Raw genomic sequence first — 18,996 nt, forward strand, 5'->3', positions numbered from 1 at the left:
CTAAAGGCCATATTTTTACATGGGATCTGAAATGAAAGTTGGGTCTGAAGTTCTCTTGATGATATCGGGGTCAAGTATCGAAACGGGTCAGGGTGCAGTCAAAAACCTAGGTCAGTGGTCTAAAAAATAGAAAAACCTGTGACCTCTCTAAAGGCCATATTTTTCAATGGATCTTCATGAAAGTTGGTCTGAATGTTCATCTTGATGATATCTAGGTCAAATTCAACAGGGTCAAGTGCGATCAAAAACTGGGTCAGTAGGTCTAAAAATAGAAAAACCTTGTGACCTTTCTAGAGGCCATACTTGTGAATGGATCTCCATAAAAATTGGTCAGAATGTTCACCTGATGATATCTAAGTCAAGTTCGAAAGTGGGTCACGTGCCGTCAAAAAGTAGGTCAGTAGGTCAAAAAAATGAAAAAACTTTTTGACCTCTCAAAGGCCCATATTTTCATGGGATCTGGTATGAAAGTTGGCTGAATGTTAAACCTTGATGATATCTAGTCAAGTTGAAACGGGGTTTAAACATGCCTGGAAAAAACTAGGCCCAAAGGTCAAATAATAGAAAAAAACCTTGTGACCTCTCTAAAAGACCAAAATTTTTTTCAATGGATCTTCAGAAAAGTGGTCAGAATTTTTATCTTTATAATATCTAGGTCAAGCTCAAAAACTGGGTCACTATGTCAAATAATAGAAAAAACATGTCATCCCTCAAACTGGATCATGTGGGGAAGAGGTGAGCGATTCAGGACCATCAAGGTCCTCTTGTTAGACCTACTGACCTAGTTTTGGAAACCGCAGTTGACCCAGTTTCGAACTTGACTTAGATATTGTTCAAGATAAAACATTCAGACCAACTTTTCCATACAGACCCCCATGAAAAATATGGCCCTAGAGTGGTCACAAGGTTTTTCTATAATTGACCAAATGACTAGTTTTTGATGGCCCACGTGACCCAGTTTTGAACTTGAACAAAAATATCATCAATTTGAACATTCTGACCAATTTCATGAAGATCCATTGAAAAGTATGGCCTCTAGAAGGTCACAAGGTTTTTCTATTTTAGACCTACTGACCTAGTTTTTGACCGCAAAAGTGAAACCCCGTTTTTCGAACTTGATCTAGATAAACCCTCAAAAAAAAAAAAATTCTGACCAATTTCATGAAGACCTTTAAAAAATATGGCCCCTAGAGAGGCACAAGGTTTTTCTATTTTTAGACCTACTGACCTAGTTTTGGACCGCACGTGACCCAGTTTCAAACTTGACCTAGATATCGTCAAGATGAACATTCTGACCAACTTTCATAAAGATCCCATGAAAAATTTGACCTCTAGAGTGGTCACAAGCAAAAGTTTACGGACGATGGACGCCGCACGATCACAAAAGATCATCTTGTCACTTTGTGACAGGTGAGCTAAAAACCTTGTGTATGCAAGAGGGAGTGCATTTTGCACCGGATCTTCATGAAATTTGATCAGAATGTTAATCTGGATGAAATCTAAGTCAAGTTCGAATATGGGTCATCTGGGGTCAAAAATTAGGTCAACCAGTCAAATCAAAGAGAAACATTTTGTACGCTATAGGGGCTGCATTTTACACTGGATATTCATAAAAATTTAGTCCGAATTGTAGTGATGGGCCGACAATCGGCGACAATCGAATAATCGTCGGCGTTGCATTCATGAGCGCGATCGCCGACTTCACTTTTCCCTGACCGATTAATTATTTGGCACCCTGAATGGATAATTTAGTTGTTTTTGACCTCTTTTTTCTGGTATTTATGTTTTTTTGGGGGCAATTACGCCAAGGGAAAGTACTCTACCTAAAAATGGCATCCTCCAAAGTCTCGAAAGAAATTGAGGTATGGCTTTTACAACATTAAGCCGGGAAAACCATCAATCATAACTCTTGACATTAGTATGGCAGTATGCATAGCAGCCGTAAGACTTACGCAAGCATATTAGCAAAGGAATTTTTAAAAATTTTTGATTTGTGGATTGGAAATCATTCCAGTCGTAAAAACCCAAAAATTAATAAATCATTAAATATGTTTTTTGCTCCAACAATTTTAATTTTTATAACACAATATTACTAGATAAAGTCCCTTGTGAAATTAAAAAACAAGTACCTGATTGAAGTTTTTCTAAACTTCACAAATATTTTACTTTTATTGCTGTAATTTACTCATGTTTATGAAGGGATACAATAGAAATAGGATATTTGACGTCTGTGTGGTTCATTTCAAGTCTAGGTCAGGATTGAATATGGGTAATCTGGGGTCAAAAACTAGGTTGCAAGGTCAAATCAAAGAAAAACCTTGTGTATGCAATAGGGACTGCATTTTACTCTGGATCTTCATGAAGTTTAATCACAGTGTTTGTCTTGATGACCTCTAGGTCAAGTTTGAATCCGGGTCATGTTGGGTCAAAAACTAGATCATCCAGTCCAATCAAAGGAAAAGCATGATAACACTTTAGAGGCCACGTTTTTGACCATATCTTCATGAAATTTGGTCAAAATGTTTATCTTGATGATCTTTGGCCCAATTTTGAATCTGGAGTCAAAAACTAGGTCACCTGTTAAAATAAAAGAAAAACCTTGTGTATGCAATAGGGGCTGCATTTTACACTCTAGGGGCCACATTTTTATTCTATCTTCATAAAACTTGTTTTTTTATCATAAAGTCTTGGATGATTTCGAATCTGGGACATGTGGGGCCAAAAACTAGGTCACTAGGTCAAATCAAAGGGAAAGCTTGTATACACTCGAGAGGCCACTTTTTTGCTCCAATCTTCCCGAAACTTTGTCAGAATGTTTGTTTTTATGAAATCTTGAACAAGCACGAATCTGTGTCATGTGGGATCAAAAAATAGGTCAAATCAAAGAAAATACTTGTTTACACTCAAGAGACCACATTTTTGCTCCAATCTTAATGAAATCACTTGGTCATTCATGTTTACACTGTTATGGTGTTTTTCTCAGGTGAGCGACCTTGGGCCATCTTGGCCCTCCTGTTTTATCTAGAAACAAGAAAATTATAACCACCTTTCGAATCACTCATTTGTGTCTCAACAGCATTGAGGTAGAAATAAAAAATTGAAGAAGTCTTCCCACTTCTCCCTAATGTCTCCCCAATTCTCCCCTCCCCACTTCTCCCTAAATCAACTTCAGGGAGAAGTGAATTCTCCCAAAAATTTGACCTAGCTAGACCCCTGATTTTGGTGTTATTTTGTAGATAATTCATTTATCTTTCAGATGGAGCCATGAGATATTACAGAAATTATCCCATTAAATTGTTTTGATACAGTATTTGATATATGAGAAAAGGGGATATATATAGGACAATTGGAAAAGATAAAACTTTTGAAATGATTTAAGCGTCACGGTATCAACTCTACGGAATGAAATCACTTTTACCTATATGTATATAGTTGAAACTTAAAAAATCTTCTTGTGTGAAATTGCTAGCCCGATTTTGAAATAATTAACGTAAATTGTCCTTGTGTGACCCACTACCAAGATTGTTCAAACTATTCTGATTCGTCAAAAAACATAGCTGCCAGTGGGGCATGGTCACTGTTCCCTGTATGTATATAGTGGAAATTTTAAAAAATCTTGTGTGAAACTGCTGGCCAGATTTTAAAATAATTTTACACAAATGGTTCTTGTGTGACCCTCTACCATGATTGTTAAAATTATTTTGATTTGTCAAAAAGCATGGCTGACAGAGGGCGTGGACACTTTTCCGTATATGTATATACATTTTGTAGTGGAAAATTGAAAAATCTTGTGTGAAACTGTTGGCCCGATTTAAAAAAATTTTTTACATAAATGTATCATGTGTGACCTTTTACCAAGATTGTTCAAATTGTACCGATTTGTCAAAAACATGAATGCCAGGGGGCGTGGTCACTTTTTCCTATATGTATATAGTGGAAATTAAAAACATTTCTTGTGTGAAACTGCTACCCCCAAATTTTTAAAAAAATTTTTAAACAATGGGCCTTGTGTGGCCCCTAACCAAGATCGTTCAAATTATTTGATTCATCAAAAAACATAGCCGGGATAGAGCGTGGTTAATTTTCCCTATATGCACATTATATAGTGGAAACATTAGAAATCTTTTTGTGTGAAACTGCTAACCCTGATTTTAAAATAATTTTACACAAATGGTCCTTGTGTGACCCTTCACCAAGATTGTTCAAATTATTTTGCAGGAGGTGGTGGGTTCAATCCCCGGCCGCGTCATACCAAAGACGTAAAAAAGGTACTAGCAGCTTCCCGCTTGGGGCTCAGCATTAAGAAGGTAGTGCTAGGACTGGTCAGCCCGTGGTCAGTATAATGACTGGACGGGGTATCATGTCACATGTCTACGGCGTGATATTCCAGTGAGGCAGCACACATATATAGGGTGTAACTCTCTACCATAATTGTCCAAATTATTGCCCTAAGGTCAAAAATGGCTGTGCCCCCTGTGTGTGACATGTACTTACTATAGGTTTATATAAGAAACTTTGAATATTTTGTTTTCTGAATCAATGATAGCTAGAGACTTAATAATATTTGGTATGTGATATCAGAGTTGTACTGTCTACCATAATTATTCAAATTATTGCCCTAAGTTCAAAAATGTGTGTGACATGTATATAAATATAGGCTAACATAGAAGAAACCTAACTTTGTACTTGTACCATTACGATACACAAACACGCTTGAAGCCTTGTACACAGGCGAGCGCTTTAGGGTTAATGACCCTCTTGTTCATTTATTCATATGCAGACATTACATTATTTCAGCCTTTATTTATATTTGCATAAAAATGGTACATTTTACAGTAAAATTCGATATCATAGACATTATACTAGGCATAGTGTGTCCGAGAAGGTTTGAAAATGTTTCTTTCTTTCCTGCTGTTTGTTAACTGCTTTAAAATGATGTTGCTTTTTACAGTGTGTGTGAGACTGGTGTTGGAATGTGTTCCTTTCCTACGGCAAACATTAGTCTTGTGAAACAAGGAAAGAATGAGGTAACACCTTGTCAATATTAAAATATTTCTAAAGAGTAGATACAAAAATTGACCAGAAAGCAGTGAGGAATACTTGTCAATTGTATGATATACTATCTTTTGCTTTGAGTGTTATAGGCATGGTGTGTGTGCTCACTTGTTAATTAAGGTAAAAAAGAATTCTAAAAGGCTGACTGGTCCAACATCAGCTAAGATGATAACATAGAACAAAGGTAATGGCTTGTTAGAATGTTAAAGGTGAAGAGAAAGACATCAAGTTTAAAGGATAAAGACATGGCTGTCTTGTCTAATACTGGATGTTGCAACAGACACCTTGAAAGCCTTTGAGATACGTTTTAGCTAAATATCTGGGTGTGAGGAAGCCATCCAGCTGGCTTACAGAAGGTCGGTGGTTCTACCCAGGTGCCCGCTCGTGATGAAATAATGCACGGAGGGGCACCTGGAGTCTTCCTCCACCATTAAGGCTGGAAAGTCGCCATATGACCTATCATGTGTCGGTGCGACGTTAAATCCAACCAAAAAAAAAAAATATCTGGGTGTCGTGCTTAGCACATCATCTCATTACGTGAAACATTTGCGTCAAGTAATATAAAAGGTGGATGACAGAGTTATGGACCAGATGCGAAAGTGTAGATAGTCAGAAAAGTGACATAACAGTGTGAAAAAGCAAAATAGAGTAATGTAATTTGTGCATTGCATGTCAGATCATCACATTGACCAAGTATGTGAAGTTACAGTGGTTACTGATATAACATTTACATACTGATCAAACATTTGTAACTCAAAAAATAGCAATAATAGTGAGGCGTATGGTCTCCGCTATGATAATTTAAAAGATATTTAGTCGGAAATCATTTATCCTCCACCTCTTGATTCATGTGGAGAAGTTGGCACATACGGAAAACAGGTTACTACGGGTATCGAATCTCTGGCTAAGTTAACTGCCCACCCAAACGTAACTAAGACACATTTGAAAACGGCACTAAACCTAAAAAGCCAACATCATGTTTCCTGCTCGAATGTCAGCCAGTATATTACAGTCTTGAGTTAGAAGTTTGATTCAGAATATTTTTACCAGCACTTGTTTTATACATGAAAAGATGGGCAGATAAGCTTAATAGTTTTAATACAAACTGTATATGTGTAAAACTATATTTTAGGTATTCAAAGTTGGACAGTCATACAGGATTGTTCTTGATCTTGATGTGCCTGAATCTGATAGCAACAGATTTATAGGTAGGCAAAATGTTATTTTCCTGAATATATACACAAGCATTTTGTTATTGATTTATGTTATAAAATGCTAAAGTATATGTAAAGAAATATAAACAAGATGGAAGAATGACAGGGCAGTTATTGCTGATGTAATGATCTTTATTATGATACAAAAATATGTGATAAAAATGTTTCATCGATTATAAAGTACAGTGGAACCCCTCCAAACCTGCCAGTCCTGAATATTGTCATATAGTTGACCCCTATAAACCGGATACCCCATAATGAATACCTGATGACTTTTGCATAAATAATGCTATAAACTATATTAAGGTACCCCTGCAAAACGGTCATGATATTTTTTAAGCTTAAAAATTGGATGCGAAAATCTTGCTAGACTGCATGTCACCGATTTGAAGAGAGAGTGGCAACACTGACTGTTCACACATCTCTTTTGATCATACCTCTGGACTTTAATAAACCAGGGACATTTAGATATTTAGTACATGAACTGACCATTTGTGTTTGTCCATAATGACTGTAAAAACAAAACAGATTTTTCAAAAATGCATTAAGTTAGAAATACAGTGATATAAAAAATATCTTAAAAAAAAGTTACAATATTACAGCTTATAGGCTTCAGTAGAATATTTTGCACTTTAGACAAAATGCTAAAACCCTTGACTCGGAAACACCTCAAAACTGGACAAAAAGCGGGGTCCCAAGGCCGTCCGGTTTAGAGGGGTTCTACTGTAGTTCTACACATTTAAAAAAAAAAAAAGTGATGGTGTAATGCTATTTATCCATAAAACATAGAATAAAAAAAAATCCAGATCCGGTATATGAAAACGTCCATTACACCATGATTAAAAGACTTCCCTTGTGTTCATTAGTAGAACCAGCAGCATTTCAGTCTTTCTAAAGATCAGTTATTTGAATAAAAAATTTGACACTTGAAAGAATTCAAAACTAGGTCATAAGATTTGCTGGAAATCTGCAGATCTCTGTAATCATGGGCAAATATAAAAAAAGCACACAGACCGTTGCATTTTATTTGACGATATGCACAACTGTGAGGAGGTTCATTGAAATCTGTGTTGTAGGATTTTTACTAAAATAAAAAATGTCATCTGAATTGTAATTTTCCCATAGAATCCCTCTATGATAACTTGCTGTTAGTCAAGATTTTTCAAATCAGTCTAACAAAAACTCTGAGACACTCAACCTGTCTTTTATTGGCAGAATTTTGTTTATACATCACGTTGCTTTGAATATTCAAGGTTAAATCAAATTCTGCATTGTAGAAATATTTTGGCCCTAATGTGCAGAACTACCTTAAGAAAACTGTTCTTAATACGATAGTGTTATTGGGATTTGTTGTCAGTACTAGCCATGTTTTTGCAAGTTGCTTTGACCATGAATACTACAAACTAGTGACATTACACATCAGACATTTTTGTCAAGTAAGAGGCCTTCATTGTTTGAATTGGGAAGAAAGACGCTTTGGTAGTGTAAGTTATCAAAATTGGTATTTTTCTAATATTTAGCATATGGTAGAAATATGCCACTTATCATAAATTAACTTTTGTCTATTTCAGGTATGTTTATGATAGAGATGAGACTTTACAACAGGCATGGAGAATTTGTCCAAACCTCAGCACGTGCTGTAAGTGTACGTTAATTTTTAATTGCCTTTGCTCAAGGGATTGATTATTGTGAAACATGTGAGTGACTTTTGTTTTCACCTTTTGAGTGCACTGTCCTCTAAATATTTGAATATTTACTTAGCAAACTTTGAAAACCAATTCATATACCCTATGCTTTTCATTTCCTGACTTCATTCTTTTCATTCACATAATTATATTACTGGCCCAGTTTTTAGCATCTACAGCTATTATAAAGACAGTTAAATAAATAAAAGAAAACAACCCCTGAAATAGGTGTTATTACATTTTTGTACTTCATAATATTGTCGTTTGACAGATCTTGGATTATTTTAGCTCGCATGAACCTTGTTCAAGGTGAGTATAGGTGGCAGTTAGTATAGGTGGATAGTCCATTGTCTGTCTTCAACATTTTAACTTACCTTCTTCTTTGAAATTATTGAAATTCACCAGACTTTGACTGTTACATCATGGCCAGGTACATATTTGTTCAAATGGGGGCATGAGCTAAAAGTAGAAAAAATCTTTAAACATCTTCTCATGAATTGCTTGATGGATCCCTATAAGTTCTTCTCCCAAATTCTTTAAAATGTGGGTGCTTGGCCCCATTTATGGGCTGCTTGGACTGAAAATACGGAAACCTTTAAATAACTTGACTTGTACTATTTGATTGAACATCACTTAACTTGGTCTCTTGCATCCTTGTTTGGTCCCCTCTCAAAGGATTTGTTCAAATGGTTCCACTTGGCCTTAAAGGGCGGCCAGAGCGGAAAATAGAAAAAAACAAAACTATTTCCTCACATGAACTATTTATGGGTCTTCACCAAACTTGGTCTGTAGCATCTATGTATGGTCCTCTCCTCTATCAGATATGTTCAGAGGGATCCGCTTGGCCACTTTCAGGGTAAACCACAGCAAAATGAAAATTGGAAAAAGCAGTAAAATGAATTTTAATTAATGGCTTAATGGATATTCATCAAACTTCCTAGGAAGTAATGTCTGAAGGTCATTGTCCTCAGGTGAGCAACTAAGGCCTCTTGTTTGACTTGGTATTCATTATTGACTTTTTAATAGTCAGATGTTACTGCATCTGACAGTTCTTGTTATTTAATCACTACTTGTCAGAATTTTGTTTGTAGTGTCTTGGCATGAACCTGTCCTGAGTTTGTTCAAACTTGGGTTGCTTTGCTCATTTTATGGGCCCAAGAGCTAAAGATAAAAGAAAACTTTTAAACAACTGCTTCTCATGAACCACTTGGTGGATCTTTATCAAACTTGGCCTGTAGCCTCATTGCATGGACTTCCCTCACTTTCGTTCAAATGGTTTCATTGGGCCTTTTTATGTGCCAAGTCCTTAAACAGCTTCTTATCATGGACAGTTTGTTCAGATTGTTAACAGTATGCATTTTGTGGCCATCACAGCAAAAAAGAGAAAAACATTTAAATAGCTCTTACTGAACTGCTTAAAGATGAGAGCGAATGCAGCGGTCCAGTGGTAACACTGTTTGACTACGAAACCAGGTGTTTTGAGTTTGAACCCCCCGCTCCTCCAACTAAAAATTACTAACATTGGGATAAGAGTCCCGTGTATGGGTGTTTTACACCTGGCATGTTAAAGAACCAGGGAAGCTTCCTTAATTGGAGCGTCTTCTGTATCTTGCACTATCCTTCTTCTAACATTACTAACGGTCTTCTGGAGGAGTCTCCTATACGGGTAACCAGTGGCAACTATAAATAAACTTACATGCACACACACGCGCTTTAAAGATGTCTGCCAAACTTGGTCAGGTTGAAGGTCAAATGGTCAAGGTCCTCAACATGTGAGCGACATAGACTCACTCTTGTTTATATACTGGTACAATGTTCTTATTCGAACTAGACTATTCTATTGAATAAAATGTGTCGTGCTGATATATACAATATAATGCCAGATACCAGTAAATGGTGATGCATAAAAAAGGAATCCACTTTTGCACTATACTGTAGAAATAGATATTAAATTTTATTGCCAAAATATTATAAAATGTAAATTCAGAAAGTATTTCTGTGTCATATCATTTTGCCTCAAAGATACTTAAAAATTCAGGATGCTGTATCAGACAATTGCAAATAAATTGCCTTTGTGTGCTTTGGGCAAGTGGTTTTCTGTGACTGTGTTAAAATATTTGTATAAATTACATACTTTTGCTGCATCATTTCATTGTACTGGTCATCTGTCTGTACCTGTGTCTGTCTGTACAATTTTGTTTAAGCTCAATAACCTGTGATTGCTTTGAACTTGATGTGCACAGTGCTTATAGGCATTGAATGGTGGCGGTGCATATTGATTTTTAGGTCAGTGGGTCAAAGGTCAAGGTCACAGTAACTGTATTAGAGAAAAACATTTTGCTTAGTATCTTTAGAATGCCTTTACCTGCAATCCTCAAATATGGGAGGCACATTACCTGTGGGGAGTGCATGACCCCTTTTAACTTTAAGATCATTTGGCAGTTCAAGTTTAAAGTGACGGTTACTGCTAAAAACATTTCAGCTCAGTGTCTTGAGAATGCCTTGATGTAACATCCTAAAACTTAGGCACATTTCTGATGACCCCTGTTGATATTAAGGTCAGTAGATCAAAGATGACAGGAACTGTTATTACTATAACTTTTTCTGCTCAATATCGTCAGAGCACTGTTATGAATAAACAGCATATACCTGTTTAAATATTATTCCAACTGTTTGATTTTTATTTTGTAGACTTCTGTACAGTACAAGTCTGACCTGCTGCGTATTCTGGAGACATTTGCATTTTCACCGATGTTTTTGTTCGGATACATGCATCAAAAGCAGTTTCTGCATGTAGAGCTGTTTCCAGACTTCATGGATAATGCTGTAAGGACTACATAAATTTATCATGATTATAACCAGATTTTCTCCCAATGAAAATTCCAGATAATTTCTTATTTTTATACAGAAAATGAGACGAAACACTGATTTACAACCCTTTTATGCAAAAATTTGTTCACTTTTATCATACAGACATTATACTACTAAAGTATAGACATTATACTAACTCGTGTATAAATTTTTTTCATATTTTTGTCTAGACATTACACTAACTCTGAAGTGACAGAAGGGAAATTAAAGTTGACTTAGAAATACAGTGAAACACCGCTCGCTCGAGCATCGATGACTCGAGCACCTGGGCTCGCTCGAGCAATTCATGTGGTCCCGGCCGATTTCCTTCTATTTTCTAAGTGAAATTACCATGGCTGGGTCGAGCATCGATAACTCGATCGCTCGAGCATGACACCTGGTCCCTGTGTATTAATTTATTCTTTGTTTCTTCCGGCAAACTCGAGCAGAGGTGTCAAAATTGTTCAAACCTTCGGCGGTCAGAATGTATCGGTTAATTAAACATTTTCACACACCGTGAGAATTGCGTGGTCTACTCCCCAACTATCTTAGATGTTTGTTTGGCGGTATATTTCATCTTATAAAGAGATTAATTATTGTTAAAAGGTTGAAGAAAACTTTTATTGATCAAATTTCGATCAATTACTGATTACTTAAAACATCTTTTCTTCGGAATCGAGAAGATGGTTATGAGATCTTAGTATTTTAATCAGCAGTTCTTTGCATGCAAATGAAGGAAATAATAAAGCCTTTTCATAAAATTGAGACGATAATTCTGATACGCACTTGTTAATAAAAAAGTCTTAGTTGTTTCTTCACATGTGACATTTACAAATTACATATTGAAACGTCTATCATAGATAACGTTTGTAATACGTTTTATTTAAACGTCACAAGTATGTTATTATTGCGCATCACTGTTTACTCTGCAAATGGTCCCGATGACAATTGGTAAAGCAAACTTCAATTTTCTTCGTATGTTGGACAATGTATGGGTCGCTCGAAACCACGGATAACTCGAGCATTTTGCTCATCCCCTTGCGACCTCGAGCGAGCGGTGTTTTACTGTAGTAGATAACAATGAGAGTGCACATTTGTTTCTATTTATATTGTGTTTTCCATTGTCATTTAGGATTGTTACATTTGTCTGCAGGGCTCCAGATAATTTTTTTGGCCTATGAGTATTTACTCATCATAATTTTTGTGAATGAGTAAAATCGTATCATCTGAAAATGACTAGTAGGAGTAATTCTACTTCTGGAAATTTGTAAATGTTTAAAAAAAAAAAAACGAAATCAGTTTTATAACATATTTATTGGATGTTACACCCATGAATTTGTTTGCAGTTCAGTTTCAATTCAGCATACAAGATTTTGCTTCTTTTTTTCCCTTGAATTGCTTTGGCTTCATACTCCCTACCGACTCCAATAGAATATTCAATATACCTTTAACAAATGATTTTGGGATCATTTTTTGTTGGTTTAAAGAATGCTTAGAGCACCTTTTACATTCTTAGAGAATTTTTGTTGTTTATTCCGCACCATCGACACTGCTTTAAAATACACTACCACACCATCAATATTAATTCCCAGCTCTTTGATTTACGCACGCATTGAGTGTATAATAAGGTTTAACCTGGATTTATAGAGTACCATTCAATGCGTGTGTATGTTCAATGTGGGAGAATTAATGACAACCGTGCTGTTACGTAAAGCATCCAGACAGTTCAGATTTTGTTTACGCTAGTAAAAAGTCATTTCTTGCATTCCTGTAGTTTCATATACGTTTTTATACACTTAAGAATTATCAGACATGCAGTTATGCATTATTTCAAAGCGTGATTTATGCTAATACGCATCTTATCTGGAGACCTGTGTCTGTATATACTGCCTTTCTATTGTAAACACATTCATTTCCCCTTCTTTTTCCAGTACAATCCATCTGTAGGTCTGACAGTTGAGGTACAGAGTAAGAAGGTGGAGATATACACAGCTGTTCTAAAAATATTTGCTCAGTTCTCTGGAATCAGGTCAGCTGAACTTAATATATAGATTTTGTGAAATTAGGTAAGAGTTTGAACTGAGACTAAAAGTGTTTCTTCCATTATGATTTTAACTGTAGCATTCATGTATCCAGTGCCTCTCTCAGTTTTGCTCAGCTGGTTGTGCCTGAAACTGTTTAGCCAGGGCTAAAAAGCAGAAAAATTATAGCACCATTTCTTGTCTAGAGTATTTGTCAGTAACCACTGGCATTAATTAAGTGAAACTTCATAGGAAGCTTCACTAGGAATAGGAAATGTGTATTTTATCTTCAAGTTTCTGATCAGATGATTGTTCATTGAGTGATTGCCCAACATTATTCAACATTAGTAATCTAAAGTGCCATCCTTGTCCGTTTTTCAGCAACCACTGGCTGGAATTCTTCGAAAGTTCATAGGATGCTTCACTCTCAAGAGGGTTTGGGCATATTTTCTTCATGGTCTAGTTGGGCAAATTTTATGCTCCCCGCAAAGGGGAAGCAGGAAGTGGCTGCTGTGTCTGTCTGTGTGTTGGTCCATCCCACAATTCTTTGTAGTATTTCTAAGCAACCACAGGCTGGAATTTAGGGAAACTTAACTCCTAAGAGGAAATGTGCATTTTATCTTTTTGTACCGGTTACATGATTTTTTTCACTGAGTTATTGCCCTTTGATTATTCAACATTAGTATACCATAGTACTGTTTCTTGTCCGGATATTCCTCAGCAACCACTAGCTGGAATTCATCAAAACTTCATAGGAATCTTCACTTCTAAGAGGGAATGGGCATATTTTCTTCTGTTCTGGTCGGATGACTTTTCACAGAGTTATTGCCCTTTGATTGTTCAACATTAGTATACTATACTACTATTTCTTGTCCAGAGTATTCCTCTGCAACCACTAGCAGGAATTCATCAAAACTTCACTCACTAAAGAAGATATGCATTTTTAGCTTGACTTTTTGAAGAAAAAGTAGAGCTATTGCACTCGCCCTGCTGTCGGTGTTGGTTAGTTTTTGATAAAGTCAAATATCTCTGTTAATATTGAAGCTATTGACTTTAAACTTAAAATAGTTGTTTAATATCAAAGTCTACATCAGGAGAAACAATCTCCATAACTCTGGTTTGAATTTTGACAGAGTTATGCCCCTTTTTATGCCCCCCCGAAGGGAGGCATATTAGTTTTCAACTGTCCATCTGTTAGTTCGTTCGTTCGTTCGTTCATTAGTCACAACGTTAACTTTTTGCATGAAGGCACTTTACTCGCGAACCACTGCACCCAGGACCTTCAAACTTCACTTGCTGATAGTACTTATTGAGTACACCACCCCTACTGACTTTGGGGTCACCAGGTCAAAGGTCAAGGTCACAGGGGCCAACGTTAACTTTTTGCATGAAGGCACTTTTCTCGCGAACCACTGTACCCAGGACCTTCAATCTTCACATGCTGATAGTACTTATTGAGTACACCACCCCTACTGACTTTGGGGTCACCAGGTCAAAGGTCAAGGTCACAGGGGCCAACGTTAACTTTTTGCATGAAGGCACTTTACTCGCGAACCACTGCACCCAGGACCCTCAAACTTCACATGCTGATAGTACTTATTGAGTACACCACCCCTACTGACTTTGGGGTCACCAGGTCAAAGGTCAAGGTCACAGGGGCCTATGTTAACTTTTTGCCTGAAGGCACTTTACTCGCGAACCACTGCACCCAGGACCTTCAAACTTCACTTGCTGATAGTACTTATTGAGTACACCACCCCTACTGACTTTGGGGTCACCAGGTCAAAGGTCATGGTCACAGGGGCCAACGTTAACTTTTTGCATGAAGGCACTTTACTCGCGAACCACTGCACCCAGGACCTTCAAACTTCACTTGCTGATAGTACTTATTGAGTACACCACTCCTACTGACTTTGGGATCACCAGGTCAAAGGTCAAGGTCACAGTGGCCGATGTTAACTTTTTGCATGAAGGCACTACTCGCAAACCACTGCACCCAGGACCTTCAAACTTCACATGCTGATAGTACTTATTGAGTACACCACCCCTACTCACTTTGGGGTCACCAGGTCAAAGGTCAAGGTCACAGGAGCCAACGTTAACTTTTTGCATGAAGGCACTTTACTCGCGAACCACTGACCCAGGACCTTCAAACTTCACATGCTGATAGTACTTATTGAGTACACCACCCCTACTGACTTTGGGGTCACCAGGTCAAAGGTCAAGGTGCTGCAGGGGCATTTGTCACCATTAATGACAGCTCTTGTTAACTTAGAATGTTTTGTATAAAAAAATTTGATAAAGTCAAATATCTGTTACTATCAAAGCTTTTGACTTGAAACTTAAAATAGTTATTTACTATCAAAGTCTACACCAGAAGAAACAATCCCCAGAACTCTGATTATAAGCCCTTTTACTGGCAAAGCTCTCATTCAGAGTCAAGCACTGAGAAAAGTCAAGCGTGCTGTCTTATGGACAGCTCTTGTATCTTCTATGTTCTGATTGGATAATTTTTCATTGAGTTATTGCTCTTGATTAATCATCATTAATAAACTATAGTGCCACTCTTGTCCTGGGTATATTCAGCAAAACTTCGTAGGAAGCTTCACTTCCAGGAGGAGATGCGTGTATTATTGCTAGAGTTCTAAAAAAACTTCTTTGGAAGCTTCACTACTAGGACAAGGTTGATGAATTCCGCTTTTGTGCTTTTAATATGCAGTAATCATACTTCGGGGAGCAACCATCGGTTTTACCCATATTTTCTTTTTTACACAATGTCTTCAACTGCAGTAAGCTGTTAGACAACAACATTGACAATGTTTTGATTGTGCCGTGTCCTGTAGGGACTGATGTTGCAGTAGTTATTTGAAATGTTTATATTTTACAGATACTTCCTTTATTATTGGCCAGTGACATCAGCTATTATTGGAATCAGTTGGAACTTTTCAGTGCTCAGTTTTATAGCTTTGTTGTCTTGGTACCAGTTTTGGTTGCCTCAAAAACAAGTAAATACAGCTCCACCTGTCCAGATTAATCTTTACAAAAACAGAAAACCACCATCTCCGAAGAAAGCAGCAAAAGGTGAATAGTGTTTGATAAGCTTTTTTGCTCTGCTCAGGTGAGGTGTTGTGTTCAACCTTAAACATCTTCACCTCAAAAACCACTGGTCAGAATTATATCAAAGTTTGTGTATAGCATCTTTATGGTTGTATATATCTGCCTCAAGATAACCTGTTTAAGGTTCGTGAACAGATTTGTGTTTGCTAGATAAATATCAAGAACATTATCTGGTTATTTAGTTAGTGTTTGCGATTCTTTTCCCAGTAGGATAAATATATTACACAAATAATTGTCCAAAGAGTGCCCATTAGTGCCACAAGTTCAGTTTAATGCAGACATTACTTTTCAAATAAGTGCTTAATGCAAAGGTCGGAATTCTCAGGACATTCTTTTTTAGCTCACCTGCACTTTGTTCAGGTTGAGCTATTAGTATAGGTGGATGGTCTGTCATCCATCGTCTGCTGTCAAGCATACTGTGTCAACATTTTTACTTAAACATCTTCTTCTCTGAAACAACTGGTCAGAATTATACCAAGCATCTTGGCATGGACCTTTCTCAAGTTTTTTCAAATGGTTGACCTTGGCCCCTTTCAGAGGCCGCTAGAGCTAAAAATAGAAAAACATTAAACAGCTTCTTCTCATGACATGGAGTTTCATCAAATTTGGTCTGTTGCATCATTATAAGGTCCTCTCCCTAATTTGCTCAATGGGGGCTTTAGGGGCCGCTAGAGCTAAAAATAGACAAAAAACAAACTTTTAAATGACTTTTTCCCATCATCAGCTTAATGGCTTTTTATGAAACTTTGTATGTAGCATCAATTTTAATTAAAGGGGATGATTGGCCAAAATAAGGGCCACTTAAGGTAAAAATAAAAAATACCTTTAGATGACTTCTTTCAATTAACCACTTGATGGATTTTCATGAAACTTTGTCTATAACATCTTTGTAAGATCCTCTCCCAAATTTATTCAGTTGGGGCATCCAACCCCTTTAGGGGCCACTAGAGCTAAAAGTAGATATATCTTTAATGGGCTTCTCATGAACTGCTGGATGGATTTCCATCAGACTTTGTATATAAAATTATTATAAGGTCCTCTCTCAAGGATTTTCAGTTGAAAGAGCTTGGTCCCTTTTAGGGGCAGCTAGAGCTTTAAATAGAAATACCTTTAAACAACTTCTTTCCATTAATTGCTTGCTGAATCTCCATCAAACTTGGTCTAAAGCATCATGATACAGTCTTCTTCAAAATTTGTATAAATGCAGGCACGCAGCCCTTTTTGAGGCTGCTAGAGCTAAAAATTTAAGGTATTAGACCTGTAACAGAGGACCTCCTTTTAGAGAGTATTCAATTCCTATCATAAACCTTCTTTGGCTGAAATTTTTCAGAGGGGGATGGTGGGTGGGGGGGGGTAGGTTCAAGCCCCACTGGGACCAAAAATTATTTTTAGCTCACCTGTCACAAAGTGACAAGGTGAGCTTTTGTGATCGCGCAGCGTCCGTCGTCCGTCGTCCGTCCGTCAGTGCGTCCGTGCGTAAACTTTTGCTTGTGACCACTCTAGAGGTCACATTTTTCATGGGATCTTTATGAAAATTGGTCAGAATGTTCATCTTGATGATATCTAGGTCAAGTTTGAAACTGGGTCACATGCCATTAAAAACTAGGTCAGTAGGTCTAAAAATAGAAAAACCTTGTGACCTCTCTAGAGGCCATATATTTCACAAGATCTTCATGAAAATTGGTCAGAATGTTCACCTTGATGATATCTAGGTCAAGTTCGAAACTGGGTCAAGTGGGGTCAAAAACTAGGTCAGTAGGTCTAAAAATAGAAATACCTTGTGACCTCTCTAGAGGCCATATATTTAACAAGATCTTCATGAAAATTGGTCAGAACGTTTATCTTGTTGATATCTAGGTCAAGTTCGAAACTGGGTCACGTGCCATCAAAAACTAGGTCAGTAGGTCAAAAAATAGAAAAACCTTGTGACCTCTCTAAAGGCCATATTTTTCATGGGATCTGTATGAAAGTTGGTCTGAGTGTTCATCTTGATGATATCTAGGTCAAGTTCGAAACTGGGTCACGTGGGGTCAAAAACTAGGTCAGTAGGTCTAAAAATAGAAAAACCTTGTGACCTCTCTAGAGGCCATATATTTCATGAGATCTTCATGAAAATTGGTCAGAATGTTCATCATGATGATATCTAGGTCACTTTCGAAAGTGGGTCACGTGCCATCAAAAACTAGGTCAGTAGGTCAAATAATAGAAAAACCTTGTGACCTCTCTAGAGGCCATATTTTTCATGGGATCTGTATGAAAGTTGGTCTGAATGTTCATCTTTATGATATCTAGGTCAAATTCGAAAGTGGGTCACTTGCCTTCAAAAACTAGGTCAGTAGGTCAAATAATAGAAAAACCTTGTGACCTCTCTAAAGGCCATATTTTTCATGGGATCTGTATGAAAATTGGTCTAAATGTTCATCTTGATGATATCTAGGTCACGTTCGAAACTGGGTCAACTGCGGTCAAAAACTAGGTCAGTAGGTCTAAAAATAGAAAAACCTTGTGACCTCTCTAGAGGCCATACTTGTGAATGGATCTTCATGAAAATTGGTCAGAATGTTCACCTTGATAATATCTAGGTCAAGTTCGAAACTGGGTCACGTGCCTTAAAAAACTAGGTCAGTAGGTCAAATAATAAAAAAAACCTTGTGACCTCTCTAGAGGCCATACTTTTCATGTGATCTGTATGAAAGTTGGTCTGAATGTTCATCTTGATGATATCTAGGTCAAGTTTGAAACTGGGTCAACTGCGGTAAAAAACTAGGTCAGTAGGTCTAAAATTATTAAAATCTTTTGACCTCTCTAGAGGCCATATTTTTCAATGGATCTTCATGAAAATTGATCTGAATGTTCATCTTGATGATATCTAGGTCAGTTTCGTAACCGGGTCACGTGCGGTCAAAACTAGGCCAGTAGGTATGAAAATAGAAAAACCTTGTGACCTCTCTAGAGGCCATATTTTTCATGAGATCTTCATGAAAATTAGTGAGAATGTTCACCTTGATGATATCTAGTTAAAGTTCAAAACAGGGTCACGTACCTTCGAAAACT

General features: G+C 37.1%; 1 protein-coding gene across 2 annotated transcripts in view; it reads left to right on the top strand.

Moving 5' to 3' along the window:
* The window catches only part of LOC123536057 (seipin-like), a 34,955-nt gene that overhangs the window by 5,572 nt on the left and 10,387 nt on the right, over positions 1 to 18,996 (top strand). Inside the window, exons 2-7 of one of the 2 annotated variants that reach the window (XM_045318848.2) lie at positions 4,952 to 5,027; positions 6,188 to 6,263; positions 7,841 to 7,914; positions 10,646 to 10,780; positions 12,736 to 12,833; positions 15,713 to 15,906. In XM_045318848.2, the coding sequence (XP_045174783.2) occupies positions 4,952 to 5,027; positions 6,188 to 6,263; positions 7,841 to 7,914; positions 10,646 to 10,780; positions 12,736 to 12,833; positions 15,713 to 15,906 (653 nt within the window). The remainder of the gene's footprint in view (positions 1 to 4,951; positions 5,028 to 6,187; positions 6,264 to 7,840; positions 7,915 to 10,645; positions 10,781 to 12,735; positions 12,834 to 15,712; positions 15,907 to 18,996) is intronic. The other variant, XM_045318856.2, reaches the window with a different exon arrangement.

This window comes from Mercenaria mercenaria, chromosome 1 (assembly GCF_021730395.1).
Source record: "Mercenaria mercenaria strain notata chromosome 1, MADL_Memer_1, whole genome shotgun sequence".
NCBI lineage: Eukaryota > Metazoa > Mollusca > Bivalvia > Venerida > Veneridae > Mercenaria > Mercenaria mercenaria.